Raw genomic sequence first — 19,728 nt, forward strand, 5'->3', positions numbered from 1 at the left:
TGTCGACGTTTCGGGCCGAGACCCTTCGTCGGGTCAGGACCCTTCATTTGAACCAAGTGATGGAGGGGAAAGAGGTGACGGGGGAGGATGGTGCGAAGGCTGGCAGGCAATAGGTGGAGTTAGTGATAACTCTTATTGAAGGGACTTGGTGTGAAATGTTAACTGTTTATTCCTCTCCTAACCTGCAGAGTTCCTCCTGTGTTTTCTGTGTGCTACAAGTGAAAGGTAGATCCCAGTGAGGAGGGGTTAATTGTGGGTGGAGTCAGGTGGGAGAATGAAGGGTGGGGGTCGTGACAGAGGCTGTAGAGACAATAAAGGGCTGCAAAAGAGTGGTGGGATGATAGTGTAGCAGGTAGCATAAAGTTGTGGGAGCATCCGTGATCGGGTTCAATTCATGCTACTGCCTGTAACGAGTTTTTAAGATTCTGTCTGTGACTATGTGGATTTCCTTCAGCGGTCCCAGTTTCCTCCCACTCCAAAGATGTACAGGTTAGTCGCATGGGTCTAATTCAGCAGAGCGAGCTCATAGAGGGGCCTGTTACCATTCTATGTATCTAAATAAAGTAAAATAAATAAAGGAATACAATGGGAAAAGAAATTTGTTGGAACCAAAGGAGGAAAATGGTAGGAGGGGGCCTCATGAGAGGAGTGTGTGAGAAATGGAGGCTGAGGTGGAGGAGGGAGTTTGGTAAGAAGACCATGCCCATGAAGGCCTTGATAGATTAGGAGGAGGAGAATGCTACCTGAAATTAGAGAATCCAGTGTTCACACCATATCCAGTCCAAATATGAAGTGCTGTTCTTCTAATCTGCATTTGATGTCACCCTGGCCCTACAGGAGAGTGAAGACAGACAGTTCGGTGGGGGAATTAAAGGTTTAAGGTGAAGTGTATGAGATTTGCAGAGGAACTAAGGAAGATTTTCTTATCCAGAGGGTTGTTATGATCAGGAAAGCACTGTTTGAGAAGTAGGTAGAGGCAAAGATTTACTACATAAGAGGATCTGGATAAGTACAAGAATAGCCAAGGCATAACTGGCCACAGATTAAGTGGTAATAAATGGGATTCAGATAGAATGGTCATCATCATTTACTTGGTGGTCTGCTCTGTGCTTTATGATTCTTTAATTCTGAATATTCCCTTTGTCTTATCCATATCTTCCTTACTTACGCGGCTACTTACACTAACAAGTTTGTTTTCTCTTTTCCAGTTCTGACAAAGGGTCGTTGACCTGAAACAGTAACTTTGTTTGTCTTTGCCCAGATGCAGCCTGACTTGCTGAGTGTTTTCAACACCTTCTGTTTTTAATCCTCAGTCTCATGCCCATTTTTGTGGATGGTGCAATTTAGCTCTGTGATCTGTTTACTGTAGTCATTCCTATCTGTCAGAATCAGAATCCGGTTTTTATCGCTGACAGAAATCGTGAAAAGCCGGCCGGCGGAGCAGTGGCATCCGCACCGGACTTCGACGCAGGTGGTCTCAGGTTCGAATCCAGCCTGCTCCTTTCACGCTTTCCATCCGTGCTGGGCTGAGTATCGAACTAGCAACTCGGCCTCGTAAAAAGCAGACAAAAAATGCCGCAGAAACGGCAAAGCTGCTGCGTCACAAGGCGCGGAAAGGAACAGCATATATCGTGAAAGCTGTTGTTTTGTGGCAGGACATAAAAATTACTGTAAGTTGCCGAAGAAATGAGTAAATAGTGTGAAAGAGCAGCAGCAAGATGGTGTTGATGGGTTTAGGGATCATTCAGGAATCTGATGGCGGAGGGGAAGAAGCTGTCCCTAAAACTTGAGTGTGCATCTTCAGGCTCCTGTACTTCCTCACTGATGATAGTAATGAGATGGGGGCATATCCTGCATGGTGAGGGTCCTTAATGATGGATCCCACCTCCTTGAGGCACCAGCTTTTGAAGGTGACCTTCCTGTGCGCACACTGGCCACCATGCATCCTATATCACAACAGAGCAAAAACGCTTAAATAACCAAGTAAATGCAGATTGTTTTCTCATCCCTTACTTATTTTGCAACAAGTAATGATTGACTAAACTAACGTTTTCCTCCTATTAAAATTAAAAGGTATTCAATGGTGAATATTTAATCATCAGTGCTCACAGATGGGGTAATATAATTCCAGCATGATGCTCTGACAGTTAAGTTTTTATTCACTCAGCCACTCAGAGGAAGGTGCCACTAGTTAATCTGTAATCTGGGATTGTAACTGTATACCTGTCACCCAACCAAAGACGGCAAATGAGCAAACACACATCACCTGATAAGTGCAGAAAGAAAAGGCTGCGACGTCAGTGGAAGGGATGACTTACATGCCTATTATCTCGTTCATGACCTCTGAATGTCCCAAAGCTCCGTACTTTGTAATATACTGTGTGGTCACGATTACCGTCTAGGAAATGTGGAAGCTATGTCCGCACAGTTGGATCCCACGCGCTGTAATGGGTTAAATGATCAGGTAATCTCCTCTACCTGGTAGTTTCAGGGTAAATAATGTGAAGTCCATTTGGTGTTTTCCTTCATCAGTGTTGACTCACTTCTGTCATTGCAGGAGAAACTCTCCACACCAGTGAGCACTGCAGCATCTGGCAGCAAGCGCCCTCACCATCCAGGCCATGCTGTCTTCTCGCTGCTGCTATTGGAAAGGAGGAACAGAAGCCTTAGATCCCACACCACCAGTTTCAGGGGCAGTTATTACCCCTCAACCATCAGGCTCCTGAACTAGTGTGATAACTGCACTCAACTCGACACTGAACTGATCCTTGAGCACAACCTACAGAATCACTTTTCAAGGACTCAAAACACATGTTCTCAATATTATTCATTTATTATTACTTTCTTTTTGTATTTGCACAGTTTGCCTTCTTTTGGACATAGGTTGCTTTTCTGTGGTGTTTTTCAATGATTCTATTGTATTTCTTTGTCCTACTGGAACGTTTGCAAGAAAGTAGATATCAGAGTAACATATGGGTGCCATATATGTTCCTGTGTACTTTGATAATAAATTGCCTTTGAAATTTGAGCCTTTGCATTTATTCATTTACTATCCATCCTTGAGATAGGGACATCCTGTGACAATGGTGTTACTTGTTGGCTATACATGATTGCCAAGAAGTATGCAGGACATTTAGAATTCAGACTGGATTGAGAGACCAGATGAAGCACAGGTGCATGTTAACCATGGCGACAGAGATCCACAGCACAGTAACAGGCCGTTTGGCGAACAGGTTTGCGCTGACCAATGAGCACCCATTTTGCATTAATCCTCCGTCTATACTATCCCCACTTTCCCATCAAATCCACTCGGATTCTACTACCCACCTATGCACTAGGTAGTAGCCCTCTCAACCCCATTCTCCTGCCTTCTCCTCATAACGTTTGATGCCCTGACTATTCAAGAACTTACCAACCTCTGCTTTAAATATACTCAACAGCTTGGCCTCCACAGCATCTGTGGCAATGAATTCCACAGATACACCATCCTCTGGCTACAGAAATTCCTCCCCAATACTGTTCTAAACAGCCATCCCTCTTTTCTGAGACTGTGCCCACTGTCCTAGACTTACCCACTTTAGGAAACATCCTCTCCACATTTACTCTCTCTAGGTCTTTCAATATTCAATAGCTTTGAGTGAGATCCTCCCTCATTTTTTTAAACTCTAGCAAGTACAAGCCCTGAGCCATCAAACACTCTACATACGTTAACCTTTTCATTCCCGGAATCATTCTTGTGAATCTCCTCTGGACCCCCTCCAATGCCAGAATAACTTTTCTTAGATAAGGGGTCTAAAGCAGCTCACAATACTCCAAGCACAGTCTGACCAAAGCCTCATGAAATCTCAGCAGCTCATCCAGTATTACGTCCTTGTTCTTATATTCTAGGCTCCTCAAAATAAATGCTAACATTGAATTTACCTTCCTTACTACCAACTGAACCCACAAGTTAACCTTTAGCTAATCTTGCACAAGGACTGCCAAGACTCTTGGCACCTCTGATTTTTTTCAATTTTCTCTGTGTTTAGAAAATAGTCAATGCCTTTATTCCTTCCACCAAAGTCCATGACTATGCACTTTCCTACACTCTTCCATCTGCCATTTCATTGCCCGTTGTCCTAATCTTACTCTCTGCTTCCTCAACACTGCCTGCCCCATCACCTATCTTTGTGTCATCTACGAAGCTGGCCACAAAGCCATCAATTCTGTCATCCGAATCATTGACATATACCAGATACAAATCATTGACATACAACATAGAAGTAGTTCCAACACCTAAAGGGTGAAACAATCCGGTGTTTCCATGGCCACCACCACTAATGCTAGCTTTACATTCCACGTTAACTTAGTTGCTAAACTCTACAGCTTTTACTGAGTTACACTATCGGATGTCTCTGGATCACTGATCTTAGATTCTGGATACTCTGCAATTAATTTAATCACCAAAAGGATTAGTGAGTCTTAGTTTAATTGCAACTGAAAGACGACATCCAAATAAACCTGCACTCCCTCAGTACTTCAGTGACAATGCAGCCTATGTTGTTCCTTCAGCTTTCTATAATGTGTAATTCAGTTTCATAACTTAGTGTTACAGAGTCATACAGTATGGAAACAGGACCATCAACCCAACTTGTCCATGATGACCAATGTTTCCTCTAAGGCAGTCCCATTTGTATCAGTTTTAAAGATTACTTTTATTTGTCATAAATACATGGAAACATTGAAACTTTTATTTTACTTTATTGTCACCAAACAATTAATTCTGGAGAGTACAATCATCACAGCAATATTTGATTCCGTGCTTCGCGCTCCCTGAAGTACAAATCAAAGTAATTATAATAAAAATTTAAATTATAAGTCATAACTAGAAAATAGAAAAGGGAAAGTAAGGTAGTGCAAGTCAGGTCCGGATATTTGGAAGGTACGGCCCAGATCCAGGTCAGGATCTGTTCAGCAGTCTTATCACAGTTAGAAAGAAGCTGTTCCCAAATCTGGCCATACGAATCTTCAAGCTCCTGAACCTTCTCCCAGAGGGAAGTGGGACAAAAGTGTGTTGGCTGGGTGGGTCTTGTCCTTGATTATCCTGGCAGCACTGCTCCGACAGCGTGTGGTGTAAAGTGAGTCCAAGGATGGAAGATTGGTTTGTGTGATGTGCTGGGCTATGTTCACGATCTTCTGCAGCTTCTTCCAGTCTTGGACAGGACAACTTCCATACCAGGTTGTGATGCACCCTAGGAGAATGCTTTCTACGGTGTACCTATAAAAATTAGTGTGTATTTTAGGGGACAGGCCAAATTTCTTCAGCTTTCTCAGGAAGTAAAGACGCTGGTGGGCCTTCTTGGCAGTGGATTCTGCTTGGTTAGACCAAGTCAGGTCATTTGTGATATTCACCCCGAGGAACTTAAAGCTTTTGACCTGTTCCACCTGCGCACCACCGATGTAGATGGGGTCGTGCAGTCTGCTACTCCTTCTGAAGTCAACAACCAATTCCTTTGTCTTGCTGGCGTTGAGGGACAGGTTATTGTCTTTGCACCATGCCACCAGGTTCTTAATTTCCTCTCTGTACTCAGACATCATTACCCAAGATACGGCCTACAATTGTACAATGAAAAGGATACAATGAAGTCTATCCTTTGCGTCAATAACCAACACGGAGAATGTGCTGGGGACAGACCGCAAGTGTCACTATGCTTCTGGTGCCAGCTAGCATGCCCACTACTTACTAACGTTAAGCCGCATGTCTTTGGAATATGGGAGGAAATGCACATGGTCATGGGGAAAATATGCAGACTCCTTACAGACAGCAGTGGGAATGGAACTTCGGTCGCCGCTCTGTAAAGCATTACAGTGACCACTACATTACCGTGCAGCCCACCTGCAACACTTCCTATGAACATTTCGTATCCAACTACCTGCCTTAATGTCTTTTAAATATTGTTCTTTTTTACTGGCCTCAATCACTTTCTTATGCAGCTCTCTTTATCTACATACCCCCATCTGTGTGAAAAAGGTTGCTTTTCAGTCTCCTATTTAAAGCTTTTCATTCTCTCTTTAAACTTGTGACTTGCAAAAACGATACAGGGTTATGTAAAAGAAGGATCTTGTGCTCTCTTGGCATATATGATGAATAAACTCTTTTCGGACTGGGTAAAGGTTATAACCAATGTTTTGACGACAAACTGATGATGACGATGTTATCGAACCGCTGGTTATAATCAATACCGGTGCCTGGCTGGAAGCCTGAGATGAGTTAATTCAACGCGGTTATGTGGCGTTTTTCATTACTAACAGCAGCTCTTAAAGTTCCTAAAACTCAGTGAAATGCATTTACACTGTTGGTCTAAATGTGGTAAATATGGCAGAAAGGAAAATTCCAGAATGAGTAATGATATGGAGGTCAGTCTGCATGGAGGTCGGTGATCAGTGGTGTGTCTCAGGGATCTGTTCTGGGACCCCTACTCTTTGTGCTGAGGAAGTGGAGGGATGGTTTAGTAAGTTTGCTGATGACACTGAGGTTGGGGGTGTTGTGGATAGTGTGGAGGGCTGTCAGAGGTTACAGAGGGACATTGATAGGATGCAAATCTGAGCTGAGAAGTGGCAGATGGAGTTCAACCCAGGTAGGTGTGAAGTGGTTCATTTTGGTAGGTCAAGTATGATGGCAGAATATAGTATTAATGGTAAGACTCTGGGCAGTGTGGAGGATCAGAGGGATCTTGGGGTCCAAGTCCATAGGACATTCAAAGCTGCTGCGCAGGTTGACTCTGTGATTAAGAAAGCATATGGTGCATCGGCCTTCATCAATCGTGGGACTGAGTTTAGGAGCTGAGAGGTAATGTTGCAGTTATATAGCACCCTGGTCAGACCCCACTTAGAGTACTGTGTTCAGTTCTGGTTGCCTCACTACAGGGAGGATGTAGAAGACATAGAAAGGGTACAGAGGAGATTTATAAGGATGTTGTCTGGATTGGGGAGCATGCCTTATGAGAATAGGTTGAGTGAACTCGGCCTTTTCTCAGTGGAGCAACAGAGGATGAGTGGTGACCTAATAGAAGTGTATAAGATAATGAGAGGCATTGATTGTGTGGATAGTCAGAGGCTTTTTCCTAAGGTTGAAATGGTGAACACGAGAGGGCACAGTTTTAAGTTGCTTGGAAGTAGGTACAGAGGAGATGTCAGGAGTAAGTTTTTTATGCAGAGTAGTGAGTGCATGGAATGGGCAGCCGGCGACAGTGGTGGAGCTAGGGCCTTTAAGGAGACAAGGAGCTTAGAAAAATAGAAGGCTATGGGTATCCCTAGCTAATTTCTATAGTAAGGACATGTTTGGCACAGCTTTGTGGGCCAAAGGGCCTGTATTGTGCTGTAGACTTTCTATGTTTCTAGATAAGATTCAGAAAATTCCCATTTGGCTTGGTCCTCTGAAAACAGGTGAATTAGTGTTGGAGATCACCTTGACCAATAGTTCCCACCATTTTAGCTCATTGAAGAACAAGCTACAGCCTGTCTAAAGTCTCACACCACCAGCCTCAGGAACAACTACTTTCCTTCAAATATCAGGTTCTTCAACCAACCAACACAACTCTAAACATAAACACAAGAAATTCTCTAGATGGTGGAAATCCAAAGCAACACGCACAAAATGCTGGATCGAGTCAGCGTTACAGTTGAAATCATTACAATTTAGGAATACTATGTTCACATTGCACTGAATGGATTTAGTTTTAGTTAGTTCTAATTGTGTTCTTTCTTGTAAAATTGAATCTAATTTATATGTAATTGATTTTTTAGTACAAATGCTACTTATATCATGCTATGTATCTGAAAAACTACTGCAAGTAAATTTATCATTGTGTCTGTGCATACACGTTCAAAGGTTCAAAGGTCCAATTTAATGTCAGGGAAATGTATACAATATACATCCTGAAATGCTTGTTCTTTACAAACATTCATGAGAACAGAGAAGTGCCCCAAAGAATGAACAACAGATTAATGTAAGAACACCAAAGTCCCCCCCAGCCACCCATGCTCTTGTGTGTAAGCGGCAGCAAGCAACAAACCCCCCCTTCCCCCACCGGCAAAAATAAACAAGCATCAGCACTGTCACTGAGCACTCAAGTGTGAGCAAAGCAATAGCTAAGACGCTGACTTGCAGTTACTCCAAAGACTTTTAGTTACACCCGGCATTTGACATACTGCAGATTCTCTCTTTCCCTAATAAGGGAGAAAAAGGTGTTTCCATTTTCCCAGTGAGCGGGGGGACATAACAAGCAACTCGCTGATTTACGATGTCAATTACATTGCTTTTTTGAGCTCTGTGTCTGAAGATCGCAAAGATCCCAGGTCTTCGGGCCCACAGCAGATATCCTGACTCCCCCCGATGACACATGGGTCTCCTGCCCAGACAACAACTCTCGATCCACCCATCTCCGAACCCCTGAGATCTTAGGCTTCCAAATTCGAGCCGGACTCTTAGGCCAAGCCTTTGGCGTGCCAAAAAAATGGCCAGTTCTGAAACCCCGAGAACGGGTCCCATTCCCGCAAAGAACCGAAGTCTGCATGTAACTCCAGGTCAGGGTCTTCAAAAGAACCCTGGAAGGGAAAAATAAAGATATTAAAGATGGAAACAGAGCTGTTTCCAAAGATGCAAGCAAAGGTGTCACTGTTCAGCACCATCTTAATTTTGCTCCACTTCCCTGATTTGTACTTGTGAAGATGGCAATAAAATTGAGTTTGACTTTAGTGAGGCATTATGCATAGGTGAAGTTCTTTCAGTAAAAGTACTCACAAGAAGTGAGCTGAGGGAATTTGACCCAGTTTCATAGAAGGAACTTTGATGTATTTCCAGTTCATTATCATGGAAAGGAACCAGCTATTTTCTAGGTAGGAGAAACCATCCCCAGCAGCTGAGAGTGTTCTAACTTGCCGCATCACCGCATGTATGGAAACTGCACTGCGACAAACAAGAGGGCTCTACAACGGGTAGTTAAATTGCCCAATGCTGTTTACCGCCATCAAGGACATGCACACACAACAGTGCCGGAAAAAGGCCAGCAATATCATGAAGGATCCCACCCACCCTGCTCATGGACTGCTTCTCCCACTCCCGTTAGGGAAGAGGCGATGCAGCACCCATGCCAGGACCACTAGACTCAGGGAAAGTTACTTCCCTCAACCCATCAAGCTAATTAATGCTTCCACCCATTAACCCACCCATCACCACTACATACACATCACCTAGCATCTCTTTATGCACATACAGTCACTCTGTCTACAGCATATGAGTTACTTGTACATGTGTTTTATAGGATAGCATTTATATTTATATTTATTGTGATTTTTTTGGTTTTTTATTGTGTTCTTTATGTTTATTGTGTTTTTTTGTGCTGCAATGGATCCACAGTAATGATTACTTTGTTCTCCTTTACACTTGTGTACCGAAGGATGACAATAAATAATCTTGAATCGTGAATTGTGCACTTGGAACATGATGATGGTGCAACGCTGGGAAATCACTGCACTGCATTTATTAGAATCGGGTTTATTATCACTGACAGATGTGAAATTTGTTGTTTTGCAGCAGCACTACAGTGCCGCATGTAAACATTACTATAAGCTACAATAAGAAATACTTTTTTAAAAATAAGTATTACAAAAAAAAAGAGCAAAAAGTGAGTTGGTGTTCATGCATCATTAGTCCACTTAAAAATCTCACATCGGAGATTTTCCTAAAACATTGAGTGTGTTTCCTCAGGTTCCTGTACCTTCTGGCATAAAAGCCAGGACCAATTCGCTCCGGGACCGTTTCTTCCACTAAGCCATCAGACTGATTAACTCACGCTGATTTGAGTGTACTCTATGTTACATTGACTGTTCTATTTATTATAAATGACTATGATTGCACATTGGTGGATATAGACCAGTCCATCACAGGCCAAACACTCCCTACCATAGGGCACATCTACAAGAAAGCAGCATCCATCATCAAGTACCCCCACTATCCGGGTCATGTTCTCCTCTTGCTACTACCATCAGGCAGGAGATACAACAGCCTTCAGGGAAGGCTTATAGGAAAGCCTTACAGGTACCAGGTTCCATGCCATCAGGTCCAATAACATTTATTACCATACAATAATCAGGAGCCTAGGCCAGCATGGATAATTTCACTCACCTCAAATCTGAAATGATTCCAAAATCTATAGACTAATTTTCTACAACTCAAATTCTCAATATTATCTATTCTTTTATTATTTGCACAATTTTTCTTCTTTTCCATATTGGTAGTTTATCACTTTTATATATAATTTTTCATAATTCCTATTGTATTTCTTTACTTTCCGGTAAACACATGTATGAAAACATATGTCAAGGTAGGATATGCTGACCTATACATACTTTGATAAGAAATTTACTTTGACTTTACATTTTCTGGTTAGCTTTTCAGTATCATTTTGGACTGCATACACAACGGAATTATTTCTATTCTTTGACACAATCCTCATGCCAATGGAAAAAGAAAAAAATGTGAAAGATAGTGGGAATTACATTGTGTGTTTCATAAACTAAGGATAAAATTGTTTGTAATTTCCCATCCTGATTATTTTGCAGTAGCCTCTAATGGAGTATGATATGAAAATAAGTAATTTCTAAGACATAAATCCCTCCAAAGTCAAATGGCTTGTCCAAAAGCTGGAACCAGAGTTTGAAAAGGTATATAGAGGCTAAAGCAGTCTAAATCTATTTTCTCAAAGCCACTCCTCAAACTCTTTAACATCACTCCTTGTACACCTTCATTTTATTTGAATTGATTTCATCCTCTTGATTCGGTACTTTGCATTTGTGGAATATGGGTGAGACTCTAGAAGCCAGGCACATGCCAGCTGAACCAGGGCCCATTGAGAAACTGGGTTAATGAACAGAGAGAAGTAATCTTGGATGAGCAAAGGAGCTGAGCTTACAGCAATGAAGATTAAAGTTGCAATTCTATGTGAAGTTGGAACCGCATTTACAAAAACTCTTGGGAGATGTGGGAGAGCATTTGGTGGCAATTGGAATTAGATCACATTTAGCATAACAGTTTTGAGTTGCTTCATAAAGACAAGAGAGAAATACTCCCCTGTATCGCTACGATTTACTCCTGTGAGAGTGGAATTCTATTTTTATTATGCCTCAGTTATGACTGAAATGGTTTTCAGCCATTGAAGAAAGACATTGCAGCATAAGAAATACACAGCAAACTCCCATAGTATGTTATGCCAAATTTAGTTGATGGACAAATATTTACAGCATGAATAAATACTTACAGCACAGAGAACTCTCCTTGTCTTCAGATTATTGCTATGATGAACGATCCCAGGAATAAAAGGGTTAATGTATGGGGAACGTTTGATGGCTCTGGGCCCGTACTCACTGGAGTTCAGAAGAAAGGCAGGGGATCTCACAGAAACCAGTCGAGTATTGGAAACCCTAGGCAGAGTGGACATGGAGAGGTTGTTTCCTATAGTGGGGAAGTCTAGGGCCTGAAGGCAGACTTCAAAATAGAAGGACGTCCCTTTAGAATGGAGATGTGGAGGAATTTCTTTGACCAGAGGGTGGTGAAACTATGGAATTCATTGCCACTGACAGCTATGGGGGCTAAGTCATTGGATATATTTAAGGCAGTGATTGATAGTTTCTTGATTAGTCAGGTGTCAAGGTTTATGGAGAGAAGGCAGGGGAATGGAGCTGAGAGGGATAATAAATCAGCCATGATTAAATAGCCGATCATACTCAATTGACCAAATGGCCTAATTCTGTTCCTGTGTCTTATGATCTTATGCAACTTCCCTCTGAGAGAGTGGTTCTGAATGGAGTTGAGGGGCAGGTGAGATTGGAGCCAGGGATAGATCTGTTCATCCATTAGGTCCCAATCTAAATCCCAGCATCTCAAATAACATAGCAGATATTTTAAGTAATCCATTTCAGAAATGCAGAAGAGGGGAATCAGGAAATGATAAACTTCTTTTCCCATCATCTATATCTGATCAGTTATTTTATTTTTATTAATAATAATAACTTACACATTCATAGAGCACTCTTCATACAGATGAAGTAGTTCAAAGTGCTTTACAGAAGGATAAAGTGCAAACATGAAAATACAAAAAAAAAGATATAAATAAACGTAAAATAAAAGACAAACAGATGTTAGTTAACAGCAAGGTTAAATAAGTAGATTTTGCACTGGTGTTTAAAATGTCACCTTCTAGTTTTAGCATCCCTTATAGTTTCAGGTATTGAATTGCACAATTTAGAATTGTAGTTTAAAAAAAGGTGACTTGCTGATTATCTTTTGAGGGAAATTATTTAAACTTAAGAAACCAGAAGAAGAATATCTAAAGCTCGAGGAGGATTATACAACAGAAATGATTCTGCGATGTATTCTGGTCCAAGACTATTTAGTGCTTTAAAAACAAGTAAAAGAACTTTAAAATCAATTCTAATAAATACGGGAAACCAATGAAAGTTAGGTGTGAAGTGTTCATGTTTCCTGGTTTTAGTTAAAAATTTAGCAGCTGTGATTTGAATGAGTTAAAGTTTGTCAATAGATTGCTTTGGAAGGCCAGTGAAAAATGCACTGTAGTAATCTAGTCTATTCAATATAAAGACGTGACTTAAGTTTTCCAGCATCATTACATGACAGAAATGGACATGTAGTACCTTTGTTATAGTTTTTTTGTGTAGAAATGCTGTTTGTCACATTCTTTATGTGGAGTTTAAAATTCTGACCTGAATCAAGAATAATATCCAGGCTTGGTGCTTTTGACTTACAAGGGGAGCCAAATTCCTGAGTTTATCAAGAAGTTTATCTCTTTTGGCTTTGGGACCAACCCAAAAGTATTTTAGTTCTATCTTCATCTAGTTTAAGGAAATTATTGCTCATTCATTTGTTTATTGCAGCCACACCAAGAAGGTAGGGTGTTACCATCATCTGGCTCAGCTGAGATATACAACTGTGTGTCATCTCCATAACTGTGGACGTCAAGTTTATGCTCTCTAATGAAGTCTCATAAGGGGAGCATGTATAAGCAGAAAAAACAGGTGACCAAGACCACTTCCCCGAGCACCACCAAATGGTACATCGTACCTCTTAGAAAATTGTTCTCCAAGACAGACAGATATTTTTTTATCTCTTTAAGATATGCGAAAGAAACCAATTAAGTGCCCTACCAAAGAGGCCAACCCAGTTTTAAAGGCAGTCTAAGAGAATGCTGTGGTCAATTGTGTTGAAGGCAGCACTTAGATCTGGGAGAGTTAGAAATGAGACTCTGTTGGCATCAGTGCTGAGCTTGAGATCGTTGACAATTTTGTTAAGGACCTCTCTGTGCTACGGTTTGCTCTTTTTGTTGGGTATTAAGCTCTCATAGACAGGTACAGCTGTTGTATCTCAAGAAGGAGACATTGACAATGAAGGAGAAGCAGAACATTTACCAATGATGGACTTTAGTTATGAGATGTTTTACACAATCTAGTATTGTAGTTAATCAAGGAAATTATTTGATTGAAATTTATAAGGAAATTAACAGGATGAATCATAAGCAACAAGCAATAAGACCATAAGATTGAGGAGAAGAATTAGGCCACTTGGCCCATCTAGTCTGCTCTGCCATTTCGTCATGGCAGATCCAATTTTCCTCTCAGCCCCAATTTCCTGCCTTCTCTCCGTAATCCTTCATGTCTTGACCAATCAAGAATCTATCAATCTCTGCCTTAAATATACATAAAGACTTGGCCTCCACAGCTATTTCTGGCAAAGAATTCCATAAATTCACTACTCTCTGTCACAAGGGGGGGGGTGTTGGGAGTGGACCCAAATGCAAGACATAAACACTGAAGAAATATGATAGGGAAGCCGAGGAGCAAGGACAAGATGACAACGTGGACGTAGAGGTAGGATACAACCTGGGCTAGGTCTTGGGACTTGGACTTGACTGGGAATTCGGGTCATGACTTAGAACTCAGGTCTTGGCAGGGACTCGGTACCTGGGTCTTGACTTAGTTCCTGACTTAGAATGTGGACTTGGCTTGATGTGGAACTTGGACTTGGTTTGGCTTGGACACAGACTTTACTGGGAACTCGGGACTTGGCAGGGACACGGTACCTGGGTCTTGCCTTGGCTTGAACAGGGACTCGGACTTGACTAGACTTGGACTCTTCTTGGACACAGAGCCGGGACTCTTCTTACTGCAAACTGTCAGCAATTCTCAGCTGGCCACGAAAGCGTCAGACTTTGTACCTTACTCAGAGCAGTGGCAAAACAGCCGGCAACCCAGTTGGACACAAAGCCGACTGAATTTGCTAAGCAGCCACAGACTCAGAAGCAACCTAGAGTCCACGATACTTGGTAGCTACAACAATGGTCCAGACTTCCCTCACTGGCTCAGGTCATGTGTTTCTGGTAGCGAGCTTCTTGGTGTGGATTTCTGATACCAAGCTTCGTGGTATGGGTTTCTGATACCAAGCTTCGTGGTGTGGATTTCTGATACCAAGCTTCGTGGTATGGGTTTCTGATACCAAGCTTCGTGGTATGGGTTTCTGATGCCAAGCTTCGTGGTATGGGTTTCTGATACCAAGCTTCGTGGTATGGGTTTCTGATACCAAGCTTCGTGGTATGGGTTTCTGATACCAAGCTTCGTGGTATGGGTTTCTGATACCAAGCTTCGTGGTATGGGTTTCTGATACCAAGCTTCGTGGTATGGGTTTCTGATACCAAGCTTCGTGGTATGGGTTTCTGATACCAAGCTTCGTGGTATGGGTTTCTGATGCCAAGCTTCGTGGTGTGGATTTCTGATACCAAGCTTCGTGGTATGGGTTTCTGATGCCAAGCTTCATGGTATGGGTTTCTGATGCCAAGCTTCGTGGTGTGGATTTCTGATACCAAGCTTCGTGGTATGGGTTTCTGATGCCGAGCTTCTTGGGATGAATTTCTGGTGCCGAGTTTCTTGGTGTGGGTTTCTGATGGGACGGTCCAGTGAAGGAATAGCTGGAGCCCAGAACTATTTACGTTGCCAGCCCGAAACGAGAATCAGGTGTCTCAATTAAGGCGCTCAATGGAACAAGGGAAAACAGAAAAACAACTGGACTGCAGAATCCACGGACTGGACCGTGAACTGGAATGCGAAGTCCACAGACCAGACTGTGACACTCCCTGACTAAAGAAATTCCTCCTCACTTCTGCTCTAAAAGGATGCCCCTCTATTCTGAGGCTGTGTCCTCTGGTCTTGGACTCTCCTGCCAGCCTTTCCACATCCACTCATTTAAGGCTTTTCACAATTTGATAGGTTTCAATGAGGACGCCCCTCATTCTTCTGAATTCCAGTGAATACAGGCCCAGAGCCATCAAACACTTCTCATATGACAAGACATTCAAGCCTAGAATCATTTTCGTGAACTTCTTTTGAACCTTCTGCAGTTTCAGGACATTCTTTCTAAGATAAGGGGCCCTAAACTGCTCACGGTACTCCAATGAAGCCTTACCAGTGCTTTGTAAAGTCTCAGCATTATGCCCTTGCTTTTATCTTCTAATCCTCTAGAAATGAATGCTAACATTGCATTTGCCTTCTTCACCATAGACTCAAGCTGCAAATTAACCTTAAGGGAATCCTGCACAAGGACTCCCAAGTCTTTTTGCATCTCAGTTTTTTTTTGTATTTTCTCTCCATTTTGAAAATAGTCAACCCTTGCACTTCTTCTGCCAATGTGCATGACCATACACTTCCCAACACTGTATTCTGTCTGCCATTTCTTTGCCCTTTCTCCTAATCTGTCTGTCCTTCCGTAATCGCCCTGCTTCCTCAAAAACTACTTGCTCCTCCACCTATCTTCGTATCATCTGCAAACTTTGCAACAAAACCATCCAAGTCATTGACATACTGTATAATATATAAAGAATTTGTCCCAACACAGACCCCCGTGGAACACCACTAGTTACTGGCAGCCATCCTGAAACGGCACCTTTCATTCCCACTCTTTGCCTCCTGCCAATCAGCCACTACTCTATCCATGCTAGAATCTTTTCTGTAATGCCATGGGCTCTTAATTTGTTAAGCAGTTTCATCTGTGGCACCCTTTTCAAAGGCCTTCTGAAAATGCAAGTACACAACATCAACAGATTCTCCTTTCTCTGTCCTGCTTGTTATTTCTTCAAGGAATTCCAACAGATTTGTCAGGCAAGATCTTCCTTGAGGAAACCATGCTGACTAGGGCCTATTTTATCATGTGCCTCCAAGTACCCTGAGACCTTATCCTCAATGATCAACCCCAACCACTGAGGTTAGACTAACTGGCCTCAAGTTTCTTTTCTTTTGCCTCTCTTCCTTGAAGAGTGGAGTGACATCTGCAATTTTCCAGTTGTCTGGAATCATTGTCAAATCTAGTGATTCTTGAGAGATCATTACTACTGCCTCCTCAATCTCTTCAGCCACCTCTTTCAGAACTCTGGGGTGTATACCATCTCATCCAGGAGATTTGGCTACCTTCTGATCTTTCAGTTTCCCAAGAACGTTCTTTCTAGTTATGATAACGTCATACATTTGGTGAACCCTGACACCTGGAACTTCCACCATTCTGCTAATGAATTCCACCATGAAGACTAAAGCAAAATATTTATTCAGTTTGTCCATTTTGTTGTTCCCCATTACTACCTCTTCGGCATCGTTTTCCAGCAGTCTGATATCCATTCTCACCTCTCGTTTACACTTTATGTATCTGAGGAAACTTTTGGGATCCTTGTTAATGTTATTGGCTAGCTTACTTTTGTAGACTAGCTTTACATTCTTAATGAATTTTTAGTTGACCTGTTGGTTTTTAAAATCTTCCCAATCCTTTAATTTCCCACTAATTTTTGCTCTATTATATGCCCTCTCGTTAGCTTTTATGTTGGCTTTGACTTCTCTTGTTAGCCATGGTTGTGTCATCTTTCCTTTACAATACTTCTTCCTCTTTGGAACGTATATATCCTGGGCCTTCCAAATTGCTCCCAGGAATTCCAGCCATTGCTGCTTTGCCATCATACCTGCCAGTGTTCTTTTCCCATCTCTCTCATGCCTCTGTGTTCCCTGTACTCCACTGTAATACGGACTTCAGCTGCTCCTTCTCAAGTTTCAGGGTGAATTCAATCATATTATGATCACTTTTGATATGTGGTCCTTTTAGCTTAAGGCCCCTGATCAATTCTGGTTCATTGCACTCTGGAGGTCAACCCTTCCACCAGAACGGGTGACAGTCCCTTTCCTCCCACAGATGCTGCTCGACCTGCTGCGTTCTTCCAGCAGATTGTTATTTGCTGCAGATTCCAGAATCTGCTGCCCTTTGTCTGTCGGAGATTAATCCTGAACTATGTCTGGGAACTGCCACCATTATCTAAGGTTTTGTTTTGTTTTGTTTTGTTTTGTTTTGTTTTGTTTTGTTTTGTTTTACGTGAAAGGGACAGCAATTGTTATTGGGTTAATTTAGGATTTTTAATTTAAGGCTGACAGACTCTTGTTAACCAGCTTGGGAAGTGAGTGTGGGATCGCAATCTCATTGATTAGCGCTCTGTTGGTTTCACCCGTTCCTGTGGACTTCGCGTCTGAATTAAGACAAGTACCGCGGGCGGTGCAGCGGTTCCTTGACACTGTACCAGTTCATTAGCGTCCAGGGGCGAACTCATAAATAACCTTGTGATTTGCAAGCAATCGCGGCCAACACCTGACGTCGTGAAACATTCCCTTCCCCTTGAATGAGTCCACTTCCTCTCTGTAACTTATTCACCCATTCTCTAAGACAGACAAACAGAGAGAAAGAAACATTAACCATTGCCCTCGAGTTTAAACCGAACTAGCTAACGTTTTATTGGGGGGGGGGGGGGAGAAGAATGCGTGAAGCAACGTTGAACTCTTGCTCAATATTTCACCGAGAATCCCATTGAGGAATTGCCTCCCACGGGATGGTCAACTATTAATGAAGAGCCCTCCCGGAGAGGGGGCGTGTTGCTTTGGAAAAGATTCAGCGCAAAGTTTATCCCGGATGATGGTGTGGGGAAAGAGTTAATTACCTGTTGAAGGGAGCGTATATAAGACGCACTGGCTGTACGCTAGGAACCTCCTGTATCTGCGTGCTTTCAGAGGTGGTGTTCAGACTTGTTAAGACACTCGTGCAGACCTTGTAAGCTCGAAACTTTCACGTCCTATTTCGCGTCTAACCGAGGACTGCAACCTCAGCCGGAGTTAGTTCAGCGCTTTCTCCGAGATGTTCGAAGATCGTCGATGGGGTCTCTTTAAGCGAAACCTGCAACCCACCATCACTCTCTGGAGCGCCTTCTGCTCTTTTGGGCTGTGCATGGCTTTCCTGGGACCAACGCTACTGGACCTCCGCTGTCAGACCCGCTCCAGTCTCAAACAGATCACCTGGGTGTTCTTCGCCCAGAACTTCTGCGTCCTCGTTGGAACCATCATTGGCGGGGTCTTCAAGAAAACGTGAGGCATTTACAGAGTTTCGCGTTTTGCTCACACGCTGTCATACGTTTCTCAGTAACTCCGCAGTCCCGTTTCTCCCTGTTACTGTGCAGACCGGCCTTTTGCCGTGTTACAAGTCAAACTCGCCCCTGATTCGCGTCTCACTTGGATTTTCACCAGAATTTTAGTTTTGCTTGCGGTTACAATTGGCTTTTTTTTTTCTCTTTGAAGCACAGGGTTTAAAGTTTTGAAGAAGTATAGTAAATGAATCAAGGCAAGAGTTCTTTTGCGTACTGCTGAGATCACACCATGTCATCTAGTTATTTTTAAACAAAAAGAAATCCGCAGAGCCGTGGGGGTGACAGAATACAAATAGTAAGGTGGTACAATGTGGCTGTTAAAGTTAAAATGTAGCGAGAAAAAGTGTCGCGTTAATCTAGGGCGCACCGCGACTCTTTCAGGAACTTTAAAAGCGCTTTACGGCCAACGGTGTCCTCTTGAGTTGCGGTCAGCAGCGTGACGTAAAAAAGAAAGTTCCCACAGACAACATTGTACAATGACCAGAGGTTTTATTTTTGAAATGTTAATTGGGGAATAAATATTCAGTGACACATCAGGACAAATATTGGCCGGGCTCCTGGGAACAGCTCCACTCCCAAACACTGGAATAATGCCTGGTGTGGGACTGAGAGCACGGCAGTGATCGGTTTCTCTTTTGATATTGTTGGAGCTAATCTTCCGCCAAAACATTATGAGATTTGTTTTTCTACCTTCCTTTGGTGGTTGAGATCTTCTAGGTCCTACTGGGTGATTAAACTGGGACTTAGTGTGACAGTACTTAAGAGGCAACACCTCCCTCTCAGTCCTACACTGGGGTCTCATTCTTGAGGATGGACTCAAGTGCAAGGACTGGGGAGCTGGAGACCCAATGTCTGTGAGTCTGCTGGAGGCCCTGAGGCGTCCTTGGGTTGGAGACTGTACGTATGAGTGGGTGGGTGGGAGGGAAGAAAGATAGTGTTTTATTATTATTTTGTCTCTGTTCTGTTGCTTGCGGTACTCTGCTCAACATAGTGAGCATCTTATGTTGGTGACAGAATGTGTGATGACTCCTGCGACCTGGGTTGTGTTCATTGTTTATGCAAGGGGAACATTCCACAGTTTAGTTACAATGTGCATATGATAAATAAATGAATCTGAATGGGACATGGGAACTTTTCAACACCGGACGCTTGTGGTGAACACCTTGTCTGACTAAGGACACTT

The 19,728-nt window shown here is 42.6% G+C and overlaps 1 protein-coding gene and 1 long non-coding RNA gene across 2 annotated transcripts in view; both read left to right on the forward strand.

Moving 5' to 3' along the window:
- The first annotated feature begins 1,487 nt into the window (after positions 1–1,487).
- LOC132381082 (uncharacterized) lies at positions 1,488–3,028 on the forward strand. Its single transcript, XR_009507925.1, has 2 exons — positions 1,488–2,464; positions 2,558–3,028. It is a non-coding gene; the product is annotated as an uncharacterized LOC132381082 (long non-coding RNA).
- Positions 3,029–18,120: 15,092 nt separating this feature from the next.
- Positions 18,121–19,728, forward strand: part of LOC132381079 (major facilitator superfamily domain-containing protein 4A-like) — a 64,400-nt gene continuing 62,792 nt past the window's right edge. Inside the window, exon 1 of the mRNA XM_059950265.1 lies at positions 18,121–18,486. Coding sequence (XP_059806248.1) covers positions 18,260–18,486 — 227 coding nt within the window. The 5' untranslated portion in view covers positions 18,121–18,259. The remainder of the gene's footprint in view (positions 18,487–19,728) is intronic.

The sequence above is a fragment of the Hypanus sabinus genome, chromosome 25, assembly GCF_030144855.1.
Source record: "Hypanus sabinus isolate sHypSab1 chromosome 25, sHypSab1.hap1, whole genome shotgun sequence".
NCBI lineage: Eukaryota > Metazoa > Chordata > Chondrichthyes > Myliobatiformes > Dasyatidae > Hypanus > Hypanus sabinus.